This window comes from Falco cherrug, chromosome 2 (genome assembly GCF_023634085.1).
Source record: "Falco cherrug isolate bFalChe1 chromosome 2, bFalChe1.pri, whole genome shotgun sequence".
NCBI classification, from domain to species: Eukaryota; Metazoa; Chordata; class Aves; order Falconiformes; family Falconidae; genus Falco; species Falco cherrug.
In genome coordinates this window covers 57,661,887-57,684,375 of record NC_073698.1, presented here as the reverse complement: position 1 = coordinate 57,684,375, position 22,489 = coordinate 57,661,887, and the positions used below count along the sequence as shown (strand labels likewise).

The window sequence follows — 22,489 nt, the reverse complement described above, 5'->3', positions numbered from 1 at the left end:
GAGCTGTGCCCCTTCTGGAGCAGGTCTCTCTGCAGCTGGGATGGGGTGCAAGGAGAAGAGTCAGGTTGACAGGACCAACTGGGCGCTGAAAACCAGAAACACGCCTGCTTTCTCACATGCTGTGGCTGACCAGGGTTTGCTTCAGTGCAGAGCTGCTGGGATGACACTGCTTTCTCCCTTGCTACACGCATCATCTCATGCAAAATCGACCAAATAAAATGGAAGGATTCCCCTGCTGGACACCACTGAAAACAACAGATTTTCAGTACAAGAATAACTACAATATTGTGTACCTGCATTTTCCACACTGAACTTCTGTCAATCCTTTCAAAATTGAACTAAGCACAATGTGACATCCCACACCCCTTCTCTCAGCAGGCCTTTTTTTTTTGTCCTCTGCAGCCTATCTTCTACTTTGTTCCTTTTCTCCAAACTCTCTGGTTTTGCTCAGTTCCACCTCCCTCATTTCCCTCAAACCCTCTCCTTTGCTAATCTTAAAGGACATTTATGATCCCTACTTACCTTTGGTCAAAAGGCCACGGTCCTGGAATTCTTCCACCCATTTTTTAAAGTCTGTATATTCCTGCTTTCTCCCATGCTACCATTCAGGTTTAGAAAAAAAATCCCCTACAAACATGTGTAAGCCCAGCTAACTTTTTGCTTCCTCTTACAACTCTCCTTTCAAAAAAATCAAATGCCACCAGCTGAACTATCGATTTGTTGAGATTCTCAACAGCCACACCCATTCATCAGGTCATACTGTTCCTCTGCTCCCATCATTCGTTTCTTTTCTTCTATGTGGACCAAAAACTATCGGTGGCACATACCCTCTTTGAATTTCAATGATGAGTGGACTTCCTATGGTCAAAGCATCCCTTTATATATGGAAACAGGAGGAATGCAATCTTACTAAAAATTAAGCCAAGCCCAGTATATTTTAAGTAAGCATATACATATAGATACACACACACGCATATATATAAACACATATAGTGCTTGTGTGTTCATGTGACTGCTAATAAAATAGCATTTATACTCATTTATATAAAATACTTATTACTATGGCTACCCAGTTAAAGAAGGCTAATCTCACTTAGGTTCTTCTTGTGGAAAAACACATGCAGGAGATTAATTGCACTTATCAAAAACCTCGAATAGTTCAGATGAATGCTGTGCACTTCTTTATCCTCAGATGCAGTTCCCCTACAACATGAAAGTTGTCATTCTGAGTGTTTTCAAATTCGGGTGCCTTGGCAACTGCATAGATACTCCAGATACACACGTGTTTGAGAGATGGGAGACTTTGAATACAGACTTTTAATTTTCTTCAACAAACTCTTAGCTCCAGTTAAATTCATCAAACCGATACATAAATATTCTCATTCTTTCTCTGTATATATACATATGCATACAGGCACATAGATGCATATATATACATACACACACACAAACAGGAAAGCCACAAATGTTGCCCTTTCCCTAGTACCTTGTGATTACATTTTGCTTGCTTGTTCTTCTGTTTCAGACAAAAATAACGAACCCTTTTCTCCATCACATGTTCACAAAGGCACCAACAAGCGCTGGACAGCACAGGTTGGTACATGAACCAGCTGCGACAGTCCAGGCGCTCACTAAGTGGCGGGCAACTGCCAGCTCTTGTTTTGAGAGAGGAGAATAGTTTTGGTAGGTACGGAGCCCAATCCTCCTGCATCTTAGCAAAAAGTTAAGGCTTGAGAACCTGGTGCCTTATCAGGCAGATTTCCACAAATACAAACCTCACTGTGCGTGTATTTCAAAGTACCACATAACCATCTAGGAAAGTCCCCAATAAATTACTCCGATGTTGTCTCAAAAGACAACATTCCCAGTTTAGTAGAGAAATGTTAGCTACTTTTCTTTCAAAAGACCAAATCTCGGCTTTACTAAAACCAATGTGAATTTCCCAGGGACTTAAATCTTCTCCATAGAAAAGTATTCTGCATTCTCTTGTTGCCTAAAAAAAAAAAATCTCATTGTGTCACACACGAAATAGCAACTGTGTGACGAGATACTCAAAACCGTATTGGACAAACATTGCGTAGGCTGTGAAGAACACGTTCCTCACATTCCCAGAAATGGTCTGTGAAAGTTTTACCATCAAGTGGAAACAGAGTTGTTTTCCAGCTCTAGTGTGTGAATTTTTCTTCTGTACTTCTTGCATGAAACAGGAACTGCACTCAACGGCATCTGAGACCCTTCCCTTTACCACTTCATTTTTTTTAATTGGAAATCACAACCCTGGAAACTATTCTCACAGATATCAAGGGGAGTTTTCAACTGACGTCACCAAGACCTGAATTTTACCCCTTACGACTGACCATGTTTTGTGAAATGCCCAGCTAAATGGGGTTTTCCACACAACTCTGACATTTGGATACCCCTTGTACAGATAATAGTAAGAAAGGATTCAGATGTGGAGAATATCCACTTATATGTTCCAGATGCCACTTAAAATTCCAAGGAATAAAAGCTCTTTGTGCTTGTCCCTAGAACAGGGCATGTTTAATTTACCCTGGGCTAGGTGGACCTTTATTACCTACAGACAGAATTTGACTTCTGAAGTAATTCACTCGTCTTTATTGTTACTTTTGATAAAATATTTGTGAAGGAAGAATCTGTACATTTCAAAATTAAAACCTGTGTATGTTTCAAAATATTTAACTAGTTTGCATATACAAATTATTGTAGTGCTTTTCCCCTTACATTTGCCCTTTGCTTTGTAAGACAGCAGGTTTCCAGAGTTCTCTGGGTACAGAAATGTCCCCAGTGTACACACACAGAGAGCCGCTCAGCTTCACACAAACAAAACCTTTCAATTAAAAAGCAGACCCTGCTTAAATACTGTGATCATAGCAGCAAGCCAAACCCTGAAGGAGGCTGACCAAAGCCCAGGAAAAACACACAGTCATTCAAAAAATTCCTTATTTCACCCACTGGAAAATACTAAAAAAAACCCCATCCAGACATTGACTTTATTAAAAATTACGTCACGTGCCAAAAGCTGCACAAATCTGCTGTTACTTCTGGATAAGGACCTGTATGCCTGAAGGACTTTTTTCAGTTTTCAGTCAATTAAAAAATAAAACTTATCTCCCTCTCTCCCTAGATCTGTCCTATAATTGCCTGGCATATTTTCCAGGCTGAGTGAGACTGCGCAGATCTGTACTTTGGAACACACATGTTCATTTGGATTTCCTAAAGATCCTCCTCTCCCCTGTATTCTTTCATCTCCTCCCCTCTGCGCTTGCTAGTGCCTTTGTTATGCTTCCAATGACCTATATCTTACTCTAAATGTATGTATGTATTAAATATGCCTGTGTGTATATAAATAGACACATATACACACAATATACAAACACAAGTACATACAGAAACATACATTAAATGCTTTGAGATACATGTGCAGATTGTTTTCACGGAGTCGCAGTTTGGAAACTTGTATTACTTCAGCTCGGTTTTATAGAGATGTTCACCTCTCTCCACCCTACCTCCTGAAACTCTGAAGGTGCTAATACTAAAGGCTTCTGAGAGTCAAGCTGAGCAAACTTACTTAGCAATCTAAACTTCAAAACCAATACTGTACGACCTTGACATTACCGTCCTGTTAACTCCTGTGTTAAACCTGAACTGCCCTTAAGGTTAATTATTCCAGCCTGTGATCACCAGTAAGTTGCTTCAGACAGTGAGGATTCAGAAAATGCAGGGTCATCCACATCTTTGACAGTAGAAAACTAGAACTATTATATATAAAAGTTAGCTTTTTATCATTTTCTTTTAAGACAGTATGTAGCCAGCTCAAAAAAAGAAACCAGCACATAGGACACTGAGCATATATCCCTTGTTACAGAAGTGTCTGAATTAGACGTGGAAGTCCCTTCCAATCATTTCAGTTCTGACCTTACTGTATCATTTGATCCATCCTTATTGCTTCCAGTGAGTATCTTCATGACCTGTATCTGAATAGCAATTCACTCAGTTTGTAAAAATTTAAATGTACAGCGGTCACTTACCATAGCTTGCAATATGCACATGAATTTTCTCTCACCCTATCTGTGCATTATGTGCTGAAAGACAACTTTTATTTTAAAAAGGAATTAAAGAAATAAAATATTACAGGCATTAATAAAACTTTCCAAGAATGACATAATAGTCCCACAACCCTCTACTGAGTTGAAAACAAAGCGATCTTTAAACCTCGTATTACTGTAACCAAAAATCAAGTACTGTAAAATAACATGTAAGCTAGAGAAATTAGACTGGTAAATGAAGAAAATATAATTTTTCTTGATAGGTAAATCAAGTTGTCGTTGTTGTAGCTTATTTTCCTAGTCATTAAGTATGATAACATGTCTAACAAGGACTTACAAGAAAAAACCACCTACTTTATTTTAAAAACAAATATAGGTGATATCCAGTAATAAGTAGAAACTAAAGTTACTTTGAAAAGGATAACCAGACTAGAAACCACCAAGTGATCTGAAGGCTGGGGAAGAGTTCACGTCATTCATCATTCGTTAACATCGCTTTGAATCACCAGTCACACGGAGCCAGTTTCTCTTTTCTGATGCTCTTGCAGGGACGACCTTTGTGAGTCTGTCCAGCAGGTGGCTTTGATCCTCTTTCACATGTGTACAACCCATTGAGCGAGTTCCTTCACACAGAAAACCATCAGTGCTGCAGTAGAAAATTAGTGGCTACATTTAAGTCATTATTTGAAGCCCTCAGAGCTTCTAGAGCATCACCCCTGGAAAAGCCCATTTCCATAAGTCGTGCAACCTGGAAAAGAAATAATATAACACCATTTTATAACCAGCGTTTTATTCACACTGTGTACGCATTAGTCATGTTAGCAGTACCAGACATCACTTTTCCCCGGATCACACTGTTCAAAAGTGTACCTTTCCAGAGCATAAGCAAGCATGGCTGAGCACCACCACAAAGATGTACCTGGGACAGCATGCTTGAAAACACTGCCACAGAAATGACTGCTTTCTAATACTTTATTCAAAATCAACCATTTGCTGAAAATGCCACACCTGCGTTTTCCTAGCCAGTCCAGTTTCGAAAGAACAGTAAAATAGAAAGTATGGCTACACATGTGACAACTACAATCTGACCCTGGGGCTTGGTGCTCTTGACAGGAACAGGACCTCAAGAACCCAACGCTGACCAAAATACAGAATTTTACAGCAGATGCGAAAACCTGTTCTAGACGTCCTAGCTTTCCTTGAACAGACCTATTTCTCCAGAGGGCATGAAAACACTCAAAACTATTCATACTAGGTGGTTTTTAAAATAAACCTGAAAGTTAGCTCTAAAACAGTGGCAGTACAATACACTTAAAAGTAAAAATTTTGGAAGGATTCTACCTAATCTCAAAACGGCGTAAGTCAATGAAATTTGATGGAGGAATTACCTGGAAAAGGGCACATTAAGAAAGTGATTTTGGTAATCAATAGCCACTTGGCCATCCCTCTCTATAATATCATGTACTTGGCACCTAACCTTTTTGCTCTGTGCTAACAGGTATCCAAACTACCACATGTAAAAAGCAATGTATGTATACTCAAATCTAATTTATGGTTAAATTCCAATCTACAATTCTCAATCAGGTATGACTGAAAGTCACAATATAACTCATTCGCTTTTATAGTTAATCTTCCAGAGAGGGGCAAAACGGGGTGGGGGTGGGGGGAGCAGTGTGTAAAATTAACTGTGGCTGCTGACAGCATAAAGCATTCCCCACGCTGTTCCAAAGGGCCCTGTGACCAGACACCACAGCTCCTGAACCTGGAAGGCCGGGGCTACAGGAGCTGTCTGCTTGTATGGAGCCTGCAGCAGCAGAACGAAGCTGAGCAGGAATGCAGCAGAGGCTGTTTACGTCTCAGGAGGAATCTTCCCAGGGTGCAAGAGCAATGTGCATTAGCACTGAAAGTACTTTAAAGGCCTTTTAAAAGAAAGGTGCTATTTAAGGCAACCTCCCCTTCCTCTAAGACACCTCCACAACTTTCAGTATTTTTAATCTTCTCTGCTTTGGCAGTTTGCTGAGAAATACACTGCTGCCAAGTACGCCCGGAGGTGGGGGTCCTCCTTTTCTTAATCTAAATACACCATTACAAAAGGTTTGAAAATGGCTGCCTTGGTTGTCTGAATATCAAATACAGTACTGATCGTTTTTTGTGCCTTTCCTCCTTTTTCCTCCCTTACCAGCCAATGTCAGTTTCTCACCTTCTTGTAGAAAGAGAATCGAATTTTTACTTTCAACACCTCTGCAACAATAGTGTAACTTCAAACTGTATTTCGTAACCTGTAACTTTAGAAAGTTTCCTCTGATTTTTCATCTAAGATTGTGGGTTTTATGAGAAAAAGGGCAAGCAGTGGAATAGAAGCTAACCACAGAAATAAGTTTCAGAAGAAAGGTTTTTACTCCAGTTGCCATGAATTCTAACCTTAAGAAGCGGTGGATGGAATGCTCATTTTCTCGTTTACAGAAATATCCAGTGATTATCACAAGGAATAGATTGTAACAAGGAAAAGCTCTTTTCATCTGAGTATATATTAACCACAGGAACTGAATCCAGCTCCAGGAAACAGAGAAGCATACTAGTAACTGTAATTTAAGGTGCTAAAAAACCCATAAGAAATGCAGAGTTTTGTACCAAAAGTGTTGCAAAGGCTTGCAAATTTTCATCTGAAGAACAGAGGAAAACTTTGCATTTCTGCTCATGCAGTTATTAGCACAGTTCTGGGAAATTCAAGGTGCTTATATTACTTCTTTCTTTGCAGGGTAACTAGACAACATTGCAAATGACAACAATCAGGTGAGCTCTACGACTTCAACGCATGAGAAAATACAAGTGTATACTGCCTTCCTAAATCTTGGCCTAAAGGCTTTGGGTAAGAATCCAGCATAAGTCAGACTAGTAACTATTCCATTAGCTCCAGCCCAACAATAAAAGTTCGCATAAGCAGTATTTTTTCAATAAAACAAGTAAACAAACCTACGCAGCAGGGAAACCTTTTGGTCCACTCCATACTTGGCACCAAGTAGGCTTCCAGGCTGACCAAAACTAAGTTTCTGTCTCAAGTGTTCATTGGTTCTTAAGAGTTTCTCTTTTTCATTTTTTTTTTTTCTCTTTTTTTTCCCCCCTCCATTTTTGGATGTAGCCCAGCAGGTTTGCAGACAAAACCACTAGCGCAATTAAAGTTTTGAACATTGTGAACATAATCTAACCTTGAATCAAAACTAGAAATGAGCTCTTAGCAAAGATTTCTGTTTGGAACAAGTTCATTTTAAACTAACTAAAAATAACAGCATGGTGCTATCAAGTCCCTAAAAAAAGGAAAAAGGAAAAGAAAGATTCACCCTTGAAACCTACTCTTGTTCAAGGGTAGCTGAGACCTCAGACTATAAAACGGCTAATGCAGCTGACTTCAGATAGGCTACAACCTGGAGAACTTCCCTGCATGCAATAAATCCTAAATACAGAAATAGGACTAATCTTAAAATCCTTAACATTTCCTAGAAAATCATCCTGTCTTTTCAGAATAAAGCTAACAAAAGTCTAAATCTCTACATCTACGGTAAGTCTAAATCTATACTTGACAGAAAAGACAAACTTCTCTGTGGCATCAACATGTGAAATCAGTCAACCACATTATTGAGGGAAACATCCAAGTTTTAGACCACAGCTGGCATAACACTCTCATTTCCAAAAAAATATGTGACTGAATAGGAAACAAATAATGAAATCAAATTATCATTCTTCCTTCTTTGAAACATTTGTGAAACCATCTCAAACAGTCTCAACTGTCTTTTAAATACGAAAGACAAGCAGCTACACACAAAAGCAGAAACTGCAGAGTTGATCTGTAACTCTGGTTTGGATGGTAATGACAATTTGCTGTCTCTGTATTGCGACCGTTATCTGATATTCTGATTTGTGCTGCTATAGAGAACGTTTAAGAAACTGTGTCAACAGATGATAAAAAATTAGTAGACTTAATTCCTAACCAGTTTTTTAATGCCATTTTGAAACAGAAAAATGTTTACCTGCTCTTCAGAAACCTCGGTAGGTGGAGGTGTGTCTTGTTCAGACGGGTGATGATCTTGGTAATTCACATTATGTCTATGACGTAAAGGAGGAAACAGTCTATTCCAGTTAATCATCCCACCCTGAAACCAGACACCACTGTCAGTGTTTGCAAAAAGAACTATAGATATTCTTAAACAAAAGGATCATTCATCCCATGTAATACAAAAGGCAAATGTTTTGAGTAACATATTCATAATTGAAACTACAAAAAACTGCTGCAGTCTCTTATGAAGTAAAAATTGGTTACTGCTTTACTAGTTATTTATTAGAAGTAATCACTGCAAACTGAAGTTTGGAAAAGTGCTAACATGAGGAGGAAAGGATGTTTCACATCCACTGTGAAAGATCTGGTTTACTACAGTGCTAGACTTCTGAGGCTTAAAGACCACTGTCTTTACTGATAAGGATTTGCCTGGCAAGAGGTGCAACAGCGGGTCCTGCAAATGCTTTGCAAGACTGCTGCTGGAGTTACCCAGAGAAATAACTGGGGGGGGTGGGGGGGTGTGTGGAGCAAAAATGAATTCTCAGTGCATCAGCAAAACCACACGAGGGAACTCAGAACAAGTCCAACCTTCAGGATACCTGTGATTTCTACTCAGGTCATTACTTCTGTGACACCGACGTGACTGTTACAGACAGACAGATCACCTCACCTAACTTCCGCATGTTAAATACCATTGCAAAATCTGGCTGTATTCCAGCACCAAAACATTTTGTAACTGCATAGTAGTAATACAAATACACAGCAGTAACGTACAGATGGTGTAAATCACAGAACTGAAACTTTCTTTTAACAACCAAGCTTCAACTCTAGTAATAAGACAGCTAGAATATAAAGTACAAATACTAAAGTACAAGCTTTATAATTGTCCAGAAATAATTAATCCTCATTTTATTAGCTTAAACAAACTTTTTTTTTTTTTTTAAGGGATTTTGTATCACACCAAAACCACAGGCCCTACAAGCAGGGAAAAAGAGCAAACCCCACATCTCTCTTCTATACAATTTGTTAAAACATCTTTAGCAGTTTGTGTTGTCCTTTTCTTCCTCCCCTGCTCCCTTTGTTACTATGGAGAAGATCCCCCTCCCTTTCTGTATATATAGGACAGGACTTCCTTCCTCTAGTTGCTCTATTTTAGTTCTATAATGTTGCTTCTCAGAAGACCTTCCTCTTAAAGAGTTTTTTTCCTTTCTTCTCTCAGCAAGGGCTCTTCCTGACTTTATGTACCCCTAGAGCATTAAAATGTTCTCTGCTCAATCAGATCACCATCAGCTAAACCTGCTCCCAGACCCGCTGCCCACCCCCACCCCCCCAAAAAAAAAAATTGTTTATTTAGTTTTCCTGCCCTTTCCTTTGTTTTCTTCCTTGCTCTCCAGAGGAGACCCAACCAGCCCAGACACCACAGGGGGCAGTGCAACAGTACACTTAAAAACCATTTGGAGATTTGAAAGGCTACCTTGTGAAGTGTTCCAGTCCCTTCTATACTAAAGTGCATTTTAACTTGTGAAAATGTGCACTAGCTAGGAGTCATCACCCATTTTCAAGACAGTTTCCACTGTGAGTGATTCTGAATTTAAAAAATGATTGCCTATCTGTATTTCTGTCTTGCATACTGTATAAAATACTTGCTTAAATCCATGAGGTTTCAACCAAAGGATACAGTATAAGCCTTGCATTAGCCAAACAGTGTAGTGTAGTAAAAAGGAGAACTGGTTTGTGGTTTAAACCCAGAGAGGGATTTCAGACCTCCTACTGACACCACTGCACTACACCAGGGTCTTGGAAAATCACGTCCTGTACTTCCCCTTCTACAATTTCCTCTAACTCAGAACTATGTTGAATTTTAATTCATTAACTTCCAGTTTCTGAAAGTCTACTAAGCTCTATAGCTCAGCAAGAATACTGCACTAATGCTGCTTTGCCTGTTTTTATTCTTTTGAAAAAAACTGAGGAGTAGAAAATAACGATTCCATGGGTCATTCACATTAAATTGGCGTATTGAAAATTGCCAACAGGACTATGACACATTCCTTTGAGGCACCAGAAGTCATACAGAATCATGTATATGAAACATAAAAACTACAGTAAATTTATTTAGCAGTATTCCAGTAGATCTGAAGACTGAAATAAACATACCTTTCCAGCTGTGCCCTCAGCTTCAATACTGAGCTGCACCTATTCCAGCTTGGTTTTGCATCTTCCCTGTTCTGCGTGCTGTCACCTAACACTACAAAGAGACTTGTCCACTTCCTTACCCTAAATTTACAATACATTTCAAATTAATGTACACAAAATTCGTTACTTTCAAGAAAAAAATGCAGATTCCTTACAAAGATAACTATTTAGTTTTGAAGGTTTACAGCAAATATTTTGATAACTACAGATGTGGACTGATGTATTCAGAGAAGTTCCATGCGAAAACTGCTAATCCTTTCCCAGAACTAATAGACTAGATAATAACAAATTAGACCAAAATAGCTGTGAAAGATCTTCTGCGATTGCCCTCAGAGTATTTCAGTTACCTTTGGAAACCGTGACAATCATAACCCATCAGTTCTTAACTACATTAATGAAGTAAGACTATCCAACATACAACAACAATCAGTATTAAAGGCTGAAACTCTTAATGGTATGTGAACAGTAGTGTTTAGGATTAATCCCAACATCACGGTCCACTTCTCATCCGTGTATTACTTTACAAACTGCACCAAACCCAGGCACATTAAGCTTCTTTATCTTACCTGCAAAAAAATTGTTTCCCCTCACAGACTTGCCTCTAATTACATGATGGACATGCACACAGTCAGGCTCCAAAGAGCAGAGACTCAGGGAACTGCAGCTGGAGCTATGGGACTGGTACTGTGGCCAATCCCCGAGTAAAGGTACAGAAAAATTAGGAAGTGCAGCTAATGTCTTAGATCCACAGAAGACGGAGATCAAGGCTATGGATTTCCAGTGTGGATGGTGACTGTGTGAAGACTTTAAGACAACTTTAACTGTCACAGCAGAATAATACGAAGATCTATGAATTTTAGTTTGACCCAGAGCAAACAGCAAAAATGTCTTAAATGAAGTAAATATTGCAAATTCCAGTTAAAACATGTGCAGAAGAAGATTTCTAGAGCAATACTCTGCCTTGCCTCACAGAAATTATTTTGTAGACCTCATACTTTGCTTTCCAAATCCAGTTTCCTTTAGTTTAGCAGGCAAAGACTGAGTTAATCAGTTGATTGCAAGTATTTGTTACTGCCTGATAGGAGACAATCATACCAAGAAGACCATTTTATTGGTCTCTGATAAATTACTACTACAAGTGGATTAGGAGAATGCTGGTGATGCTGGAATTTCTGTTACAAGAAGAGAACAAACAAAGAAAGAGATTTAAGAACAGACTGGATTTAGCGAATGGGAAAACAAAATAGCAGGTCTTCATCGCAGAAAAGGCTGTAAGGAAATGCCATATTGATGACTTATTCTTGGATAGCTGCCAGGGCTTTACGTACTGAAGTTGTGCCTTATGAGGTCACATCCTTGATGTCTTTTTTCGTTTTGGGTTGGGTTGGTTGTTTTTTTATGGTGTCTGGGACAATGCTATTTACAAGGAAAGGAGTATCCTCCTTTCCTACGGAATAAGGAAGAGATACTTAGAGCTAGCAAATGTCTCTGATTGTACAGTCTGCTAAAACCCCAGACATGCCACTTCTTTTCAGGTAATCTCCTTCCTCTCTTTTTGAAAAGCAGCTCTACCTGTTTCCCATATACATACCTGCTATGGCATATTTTGTGAAAACTCTTCTTATCCAAAGCTTGACAATTAAAAATGCTGTATTACGGACAATTAACAAATAACCAGTTAAGCAGCTGTCACATCTGCACATATTTTAATTAGATTAATTAAAAAAAATTAAAGAAAATGCTTTCTAAAAAGTCCTCTTGAAAGTGACGCATGTGGTTAAGATATTCTGATAATGTTATCTCATATATATGGCTAATGCCAGCTTGCCATCTGTTTGCACAAACAGGAAGCACCTCCTGATATCTGTCCTGTTCACCTTTACTTAACATAACAACCACAGAGAGAAAAAAAAAAAAAGAAAAAGGAAATTGCTTTGCATTTCATCTTTTAAAGTAACATTTTAAAATTTGCTACTCTGTATAGGAGCAATTACTTGGTACAGACATCAATATTGTCTTCTTTCATATAAGAATTTTAAAACACATACTGAAAGCAAGAAACACTGACTTGCTTTTCAGGCATAAATTTTTCTACAAATTATTGACTTCAAAGTACACATACTGATGATAGAAATGAGGAAAAAGGCACAGCCATGAATAACGCAACGATACCTGCTACCCTGAACACTGTGTAAGAAAAATCAATGACAAGGGTGAAATTTCCATTTGAATGTCTAGCCTGCCTCTTTTTGTGAGGACAAAACTTCTGTTTTTTTGCCTTTGCACCCCCCCTTTTTTTTTTATTTTTTGCCCCCCCCCCCCTTTTTTTTTTCTTTTAATAACTCCCTTCTTTTGAAAGAGGGTAGAAATTTAACAGTATTAGTGTTCTGAGTATCGTTCTTAATGATGGAAAGAATTTTTCACCAAGGAAAGCACTCCAGGAATTTCTAATGATACTCCAATTTCCTCTGGAAATTTAACCTACAGACAAGTCTCTTTAGCTAAGAGGCTCTGTCTGACTCCTAGTTGCTGCATCCTGAACTTTGACGTCTGCATTGTCCCAGAGGAGCTCATGTGTCACAGAAGTTCAGAAATCTGCATGTGGTCTTTTCTGAAGCCTGATCAGCTATTTCCTTTGAAATCTAGGAGGAGCACCTTAATCTGGCCTCTGAAGCTGCCTGAGAAACAATGGAAGGGATTTCAACACAGGCATGATGCCTTCATAGCAGCAGAAGCCAGAACTGCCAACGGGCAGGCACATCTGCTCCTTGGAGGCAAGGTGGGAATGGCTGCTTCTTCAACTGCATTCAAAGGAGGTGCAGAGAGTTGAGTGTGCTTCCTTGCACACTCATGCATGCCCTAGCACTTGACCTTGTAGAGCGCTGCTTGTCACACACAACAGGAAAGGGTGCCGTAATTTGACTCAGACACATGACTGGCTGGCAGTAAGTGAAGAGCTGTGTAGGTACTCCCCAAACTGGTGATTAGCTCAGAACACGGACAGAGTCAGGCTACTCTGCATTTAAACTGTTACAGTAAGGGTAAATACCTATTCTGTACCAAGCTGTTCATCATAGTAACATCCACTTTTTATTACTGCTGTGATGCAATAATTCAGCCATGAAGTGATGGATCGCTATGCCAAGAAGAAAGAAGCATTTCATATCAAGCAGAAGCTGAAAGATGGCATTTTTGAGAACTGATGTTATTCATTCGTCCAGCATCGGGGAGGTGTTGAGCAGGTCCCTCAGACTTTGTTTGCAATAACGAATGGAGATTTGGATCTTCTCTAGACAGTTAGAGACAGGTCTTCAACTGCCTTTTCAAAGCACTTCCTTTTCCAAACTTGCATGCTTCCCTTACTTGTGTCAGCTGTTCTTCATCCAAACTGAGCTCTTGCTGGTGCTGTGACATCACAGACACGGTCATGGCTACATCAGCTGAAAACACCCACCTATGTCATACTATTGGCAGTGGGGCTTGTCAGTTTTCCCCACAGAAATCTCAGGTATATATAGAAAAGTCAGTTCCCATTATTAAAAATTAATCTTTTTAAATGAGTGCCTTGTGAGAGGTGAAGCTGTCAATCATAATCGCCAGCTGAATTTTAAAGGAATGACATGATTTGGAGCTGTTCTTATGTTTGGCATTCAACACTTGCTGAGTGAGATAATCAGGTGGGGGTGGGGTCCAGCGTGCCAAACGCTGAAGGCAGGTCCACCAGCTTGAACACAGAGTCTATACTTAAGGAAATAATGTTAGCTCTGTTTTAGACATTTTACACAAAAAGCAGACAATTCTAATCCTTACTACATAGCACTTTGAATGCTGACTGGTAACACTGGACTGTTACTAAAGCATGATGTTTAGACAGATAGTCCTTCATCCACCTCTTGTGCATGAATGCTTTCAAAAAGTAATAAGGAATAAGTAGAGGCCAAAACAAAAGTGAGAAATTAGAGTTCTAAAATTGTTTTGATTTGGCAAGCTACGATAAAACTCTGGGCACAAAAAACCTCAAAACCAAATTCTCCAATATACTAGCATAAGCATGTATTTGAGTATATAAAGGGTTGGTCTATGATGATGCAGGGGGGGAAAAAAACAGATCAGCATCCCATTTTGGGATGTTAAAAAAATCAAGTTCTGTCTTAGGTGGCAAATAGGAGGGGCTTCCATTTACTGACATCCCAAAGCCAACATACAAGGTGCCACGCCTGCAGCGCTGCTTGGCAAAACTTTAGTATCCATTTTGCGTCTCAGGGTAGTGCATTAAGGAACAATTGGTGAAACCGGCCTGCAGTTGTTATGTGCTAGCATCAGAGTCCTAATCAGAAAACCTAAATACTAAGATGGACCACTTACTACATGAACTACCTGCTTCTTGTTTACTACGTACCAGGGAAGATGATACTAGGAAGAAGAAATGGCCCGTCCAGATTCTCTCAGTGTGGACAGGAAGGACAACAGAAGCCCTGGAATCCAGTAAGTAACCACCCCCAAAGTGGATGCCTTATTTGCCCCCTGTTCAAAGCTAGAAATGAAGGGACAGGTACAGCTAAAAAGAAACTTGCCTTCTGTAAACAGGAATTGATCACACAACGGAGAATTAAATACTCTGGAAATGCCTGGGGAGATTTATAAGCCAGGCACTCTTTAAGGGGAACTGTCTCAAGTTAAATTATCAGAGGAAAAAGATATAGAACAATCACATAGGAGAATAAACATACACTATTTCTCAAAAAAATATTTGCTTTGAAATAAAACAGTATGTTGCTTTAGGAAGCTGTCCAGCCACTGTATCAACCACTGCTTCTCTAGGGAGATTGATTACAAATATTAAACCGAATTCTAAGGCTGTAGCTCAAAAGCCCAGTCAGATGGAAAGAGAATTTCGTAACTCCGGTCCAAGAAAAAAAAAGATAGTTGAACGTGTGAGCGGGGCGCTACCGAGGAGTAGGAGTTAGAGGCAGGCAGCCTTGTGACGGTGACATCTGGCTGCTAATGAGACACATACAGTTTATTCTAGTAGTACTACTAGTGTCTGCCAGCTTGTGGAATTGCCAATTTCCGTGAAAAAGAGACAAAAATAAAGTGGTAGTCTGTAGAAGAAATAGTCATAAATTGTTCACTACTTGGATCAGCACCCTGGAAATTCAACATTTTTAATTTCACACCTAGAATCCATGAAAAAAGTTATTCAGAAAAAGAAAACAGAAATATCTAAATAGCAGTGCGTTATTAACTGCTGCAAATACGTTATTGAAATGAAACAGTAAAAAACCAAAGAGTTCACTCATGCCAAGATCAGCAGTATATGCAGTTTTTATACTCACAACCTTCAAGAGTAAAACTCCCTTTTTGAAATAAAACCAGGCTTATTCTCAGCACAAAGAAAACACTATTAAAAAATTACAGAGAAAATGCCAGAAGAGTGACACAAAGCAAAGGATGAATTAAAGACTCCCTGCAGTCTGTGCAAGAAGATACTGTTTTCTCTACAAAAATGGAAGCTGCCTGTAATTTCAAAAAAGGCTTGGTGCGTATTCACAAATGTACATCAGCATGCAGGGGAAAGCAAGAATGAAGGAATACTGAATGTAAATTTAGCCACTGCATACATGCTTCATTCATGGGCTGAAAAAACTCATAAATCACTTAGTTAACAGAATTATTTAAAAATATGATGTCAAATCTTGTACACACACGTCAGGAGTCTGAGTTCAAAGAATCATTTTATCCCATTGGTACCCTAAGTATAGTTGTCTTTGAAATTTATGGCAACACTGCTAAAGGCAGTTTCTATTCAATTACATCACAAAAACCCAAAGTAGCCTTAGGTAACATAGACTAATTGGAATGGAAACCTAATTAGAGAAAAAGACTTTGCCTAACACTTGGCTGAAAATCTCACCCATTCATTGAGGTAAAGCAGCCTGGTAGATTCCTTCCCGACAATAATACATACATCTGTGAAACAATACAAACAACCTGCTTCCATCCAAAGTTCTGGCTAAGAGAGCAAGAGTTTATATGGACACAGCAATGTATAAAGGTTGCAGAAGGTCTTCACAGTTCAAAATGTCTGTTGAAGGACTTGGTACTCAAACGTGTGAAGTTATTCAAGACAACTTTGTCAAATTGTTATCCCTCAGTGCCAGTGGGAAAGCTAAAGAATATGCTCAGGTCTAATTCTTACACTTCTTGGAGAAAGCAGAAATGGATGCTCTGGGAGTATATTCACTGAGGGATTTTTTTTCTACCATCATGAATGAGGATAACATTCCTGAGGAGGAATTCTTGTGTCAAGAAAGTCTTTGCTCCATTAATCTATTTTTTCCCAAGGTCAGGAGTTTACTGCTTAGATACAACCAGAAGGTAAATCAGCAGCCTAGTCTCACAGTCCTTAGTTGACAAAATGTGAAGCTTGCATATTTCTCAGGATATGAGACTCCCCGTAACAATAAAGACTCTCAGTGTGCCTACCCACAGAGCATCTCTCCAGTGTCCCAGGAGAAAGACAGCTAACAAATGAACAATTAGAGGAAGTCACATTGTTATAGAAGAAATCTGGTCCTTGCAAGCAGTAGAATCTCGTACAGAGATGCCATGTAATACGAACCAAAGGAGTCTGGCCTCACCGAAAAATAATGGCAGCTGGAATAGATGAACAAAAGGACAGGAGGGAAAGGACAAAAGAAGCTTAAAGCAGAAGATAGGGCAGAAAAGAGGTAGTGAAATGAATATTTTCATATATAGCTGTAGGCTTATCACACAGTCTGGAGCAAGCCGTGAAGCTCTTTTCTGAGACAAGAAACTTAAGAGAAACCAAAAAGCAGGTAATATGGTGTCTTTAACATGCTCAGCATGAATGAAGGAATAAATGTTCTGTGGATACAAAAGGCACTTTTTCAAGATGAAGGGATTGAGGTTCATACACTGTCCCTCCTGAATGGGCGCAGGGACGAGCATTCAAAGGAGAGGCGGTATTTAGTTGCCAACAGAAGGTGCTGACTACCTTTTCTGCAACTTTCCACCTTCCACATATCCATCTTTAGTGACAACTTGGGCATGACTCCTCCTGTATTTGCAATTTGGTTATCTGCCAGCCTCCCTTCTCAATAGGAAGTGAAAGTCAAGTTGACTCCCTGCTACCACACTGGTGGACAGATGCAGCTTCCCTTTTCCCACCAGGGCTTTCATTTGGGTTACAGAAAGATAAACTTTAGAAAAATGCTGAGAAATGAAAGAGATCAAGAAATAGAAAATTCAGGAGAGAAGACCAAACTGTTCATTGGTATTACAATATCGAAAGAATAAAATAGCACCCGAAGACCTCAACTACATCTTGTCTGAACGAGAAAAATGCAAAAGGCATCCATCCCTAAAATCCTATGAGCTTCATGATGCATCAGCAAATGATTACTGGTGGTGAGATGTGATGGGAGAGAACTTCCCCAAAGCAAAGAAGGATTTTGTTACAAAAGCAAACATAAAGTATGGGAAACAATGGAGGTGAAGGGGAAGAGATGATGAAAATGTGGGAGGAAAATGGCACAGTGGGGAATAAAAACATGAAAGTGATAGAAAAAAAGAGATCAGATAATTGGGAAAAAAGAAAATTAGGATAAATTATTTAAATTAGAGAAGAGGACAGACAAAAGAGTGGGAAAGAAAAGAACTAAGAAACTAAAGTTTTAAAAGCAGAAACAAAATAGCAAGCTGGTATTTTTTAGGGAATGAATACATGTGGCACACATTTTATTCTACTGCCTCAAAAGGCGCATGAAGGTGATGCTCAGTAATTCTCCATTTGTGACAAGTTCATCATTTCTCAGGATTATTTGTGGAAGAAAAAAAAGAACGGGACGTTTTCAATATGTACACTACCATCTGTTTAAGGGCTGTATCCACAGCAACTAGAAACCAAGACAAAAATCAGTCACCAAGTAACCACACTCCCCTGAGAAACTAGCAATGTAAGATAAGTTTTTCAGTTTCTAACAACATATTTACACACAGTACCACTGAACATTTAAACACCAAAATGAGGTATATCAAGTAATTAAGTTGGTGGGTTTTGTTTAAATTCTCCCACACACTCAGCCTGCTCCTCGAAATTATGGGTGTCTGACAACCCAGCACTCACACTCACAGCTCCATGCTTCAGGCTCCTTCAGATCTGAACATGTCAGCTAGAGAAAGACTGGGAAAGGTAAAGCCAGCAAAGAAATTCTGGGGTGGTTGGTGTTTGCTGTTGTTTTTTTTGGTGGTTGTTTTTTTTTTTTTTTTTTTGGTGGTTGGTTTTGTTTTTTTTTTTTTTTAATAGGATCCAAAGTGAATTCTGCTTTGAATAAAAGCGCTCAGTGAACAGCAGAAAAAAAAAAAGAAAAGATAAAAAATTCTAATCTAAATTCCATCTGTAACATGATCTCTTCAACTCCGTGGTCTTCAAATTATACCCTTCCAAGCCTCTAAATGCAAAAGTATTGCCCAAATACAGCAATTTTTAAATATTATTTTAAAATAGTAAATTATTAATAAAATTATTAATTACATAATCACATTTTATAATATATATTTTATAATATCTATTTTATAATATATATTTTATATTTACATATAATAATTTATACACAATTAATTATATGATATTAATTAATTAGAGACTAAATATTTTTCATTTTTTAAAATATTATTTTGAGACTGAAATTAGCCTGCTTTTAATTTTTACCACTATGTCTCAATATTTGTGAATGATGCTTTTTGTGATTTAGTTGATGGCCAGTAAATTCTGTGAGTCAAAAAAAAGGCTGGTCAAAAGTTTCATGACATACCTTTTCTAAAGAGTCTCTGCGAAACATTCATACATTGATCCCATCACCTTCTGATTGCTGGTTTCTCAGATTAGCACTATCAGTTAACTAAACGCTGCGCTCATATTAAAGGCTAAACATGAAGGTAACTTGAAAGTGTTTCAGCAACTTGTAAAGGGAAGCATCATACTGATGTTCAAACAACGTCCATTTATTTTACTTAAACCCTTCCCCTTTTTAAAGAACTCTGTTTGAAGTCAAACATGAAAAGACTTTTTCCATTTTCATTGTTCATAGCCTAAGGAAAGGACAAGATGAGAAGAGAATGTTATCAACTCCTCTTTTATCTTTTTACTGTTCTGAACTTATTTACCGCTTTCTGCAAGTAAAGATGTATTACCAAGATAGTTTTTCAAAACTGGAACTGGCTTCTTCCTCCTGTCTGAAGAAACTTGGCTACACTCTGCCCAGCAGCATGTAGCCCAACATACACTTTCAACACATTTACTATTACAACAGCGACGTTCACGAAATGAGTAATTTCTAGTTCAGTTCTTACATTAAAACTGGTTAAACTGTTGTTCTCATGGGAATAGAGAAAAGTAGATTGGGATCTTTCCACTTGAGGAACAATTGAATCAGATTGAAATGTAAAGAAATCAAGGAAAACAGAATTACATTATCAGGGACTGGAAACAAAGATTCACACCCAAGTTGTCGGCCAAAGCTTTATGCCACCACACCTCTAATTCTGGCAACATACTAACGGTAACACAGCTATACCTCCTTGCACTAAGCTACCTCAAACACAAGAACTTGTGTATACAGAGCTACGTTTCAGACAGAGGGAACTCAGCAAAGACCTCAAATTGTAACTTAAATTATGAGCAACATGCATTCACATAAAGCAATGCAAGGCCTATGTTGCCTGCTAGGTTTGACAGAGTAGTAACACATATATCTAAGACACAGGAAAAAGTGAATTGAGACATCACATGCCTTGTTTGACTGCCCTACAACGGAAAGTACGTGAATATCTGCATTTGCTTGTTTGACTGAAGCAGAGAAAGTAAAAGGGCTCTGCTATTCCATTCAAAAGGAAATAAAAGCATTAAACATGGCAAACCGAAAGCCCCTGTGGTTGACCTCTGTAAGAAAGTTAGAGAATTTAATTTGTGCACTTTTTAAAAAGAAACAAGCTTTATTCAATGTACATTATCTGCAAACAGAGGAGTTATGTAGACAGTTTTCAACCTGTCTGAAAAGGATGCTAACAATAAAAATACTCAGAAGAGTCAGGAACATTTTGATTTCCTAACTTTCCACAATGGCTATTACTAAAGACCACCAAGAAGCAACCACTTTAACTTTCAGCTTCCTTTTTGGTAAAAGAATGCCACAAGTACTAATACCCTTACAGGACTGTCTGACATTCTGCTTACGCTTTGTGAAGCAGTTTTAACATATTAAGCTACATAAAATATTTAAATGGCTATTAGCAGTGCAAGTGTATGAAAAGACAAATGGAGAAGAATAAAGCAATACATTATTTTTAAGAAACAGGAACCCATACCAATATAATCCTTACAGAATGCATACCAATACCTGCTGCTGCCTCTGCCGCCTCATCTGGGCAACCTGAGACATCATGATTTGACGATCCAATAACTCCATTCTCTGCTGCCTCTGGATATCAACTGTTGCCCCCATTCCCACTCGAACTTCATTTGTTGGTTCCGCAGATGAGAAGATTGGTTCAAGAGTCCAAGAAAATATCTTTGCTACCCAGCTGGGTACACAAAGAATTCGATGAACTTTTAATATACTGCTATTGTAGCAAATACCAGAAACCTAAAAGCAAAAATGAAATGTTAAAAAAAAAATCCAAAAAACTTTCATACACCAAATTTTCTTTGTGTTTAGCTGCAGACAGCAGTTGGTCTTTCTGTTTTTTGAAGCACTTTTTATTGTACTTACCCAGAGTTCTCAGTCAAGAATCAGAGAAAGAATAGGGGATTTCTTTACCTCCAACTTCCTCACAACTACAGACTATTACTTTCTAAAATCTGTGTACTGCATTGCCTGTGACTCATAAAGGTGCTTGGGGTTCTTTGTTTATTTCAGAATTTAAGCTCAAACTAAATGACCCTTTCTCAAACAGGTCAAAATTCAACAAAATTCTCATTTCTAGTAAAGGAACTGGTCAGGGTATGCTGTGTGCTGACTTCAGAAGATTAAAGCTGCCCTTGAGGATGGTGAAACATTTTAAACACTCCTTAAGAAAACAACCCCCTTAAGGCTTCTGTCCTGACCACCCAAGTGTCTCCCTTCTAGTAAAAATAAAAGCAAAACAGGTGATTTGAAGTTAAATCTAAGAATATGTACAGCCTTATTCCAAAAGGATCCCATCTACCTTCTAGAAGAAAAAAAAAAAAGTTGCAAAAACCCAGTTCAATTAAAAACTGTCGTACTGAAAAAGCCACCTTTTGTGATGCCCTTCTCCCACCTATAAAAAAAATACCAATTTTCTGCATTCACATTTGTGCTTGCTTTGGGGCTTGATCTCATTTCAGGTTCAAAAGAAGCAAAAGAAATCCATGTGCCCCATAAATGACCTACAGTCATCACTCCATCGTCTTTTTAAATCCCATAATGAAGGCCTAGCACTTGAGCCCAAAGTGGTCCAGCAGGAAGGCCAAAGTTCTTACACAAACTCCAAGCCTGGTTTCTACTTCATGCCATGTTTCAGTATTCGTGACTATTCATTGTCTCTTATGTCAGAAGAATTATGCTATGACAACAGAGTGAAATGAACAGGAAGAGATACGAACTCAAAACTGTAAACATACCCACACAATGCAATTATGCTAGAAGCAATGTAGAAATTCCATTTCTGGAGTTTTTGGGCACTTCATTTTGGGTTCTCCACTTTCTGGGCTATTTTTATAAACATAACAAATGCATTGCCCCATATACAAAGGAAGACAGTACAGGAAAATGCAACATTCTTTGGAAGCGGGATATTTTTCAGATTATTTACAAAGTTACTGTTAATTATCTAGTGAGATAATGAGAAAACACTCCGCTTTGGGAAGCACTGATTTTCATTTTATTCTACTTTCCTTTTGGGACTGCCGTCAGGGTTGGTTATAACACCAAACACAGGGTACCATTCTAAAATGAGAAAGAATATTTTAAACTACCCTTAACCCCTTCGCTCTTCCCATGCTACGAGGAAGGAGGTAAATAGGATGGGATAATAGGAAAGCCATAATCACTAGCATCATAATGAAGGCTGTTTTTAACTAAATGTTCCGTATTCAAAGAAAGGTCCTGACTGGACTCCAGGAATGACAGGGCAC

At 38.5% G+C, this 22,489-nt stretch overlaps 1 protein-coding gene across 2 annotated transcripts in view; it reads right to left on the bottom strand.

The window, feature by feature from the left end:
• Positions 1-1,299: 1,299 nt before the first annotated feature.
• Positions 1,300-22,489, bottom strand: part of UBAC2 (UBA domain containing 2) — a 101,154-nt gene continuing 79,964 nt past the window's right edge. The window contains exons 7-9 of one of the 2 annotated variants that reach the window (XM_055701340.1): positions 20,727-20,978; positions 8,093-8,215; positions 1,300-4,815 (exon numbers count right to left, since the gene is read on the bottom strand). In XM_055701340.1, the coding sequence (XP_055557315.1) occupies positions 4,708-4,815; positions 8,093-8,215; positions 20,727-20,978 (483 nt within the window). In that variant the 3' untranslated portion in view covers positions 1,300-4,707. The remainder of the gene's footprint in view (positions 4,816-8,092; positions 8,216-20,726; positions 20,979-22,489) is intronic. The other variant, XM_055701341.1, reaches the window with a different exon arrangement.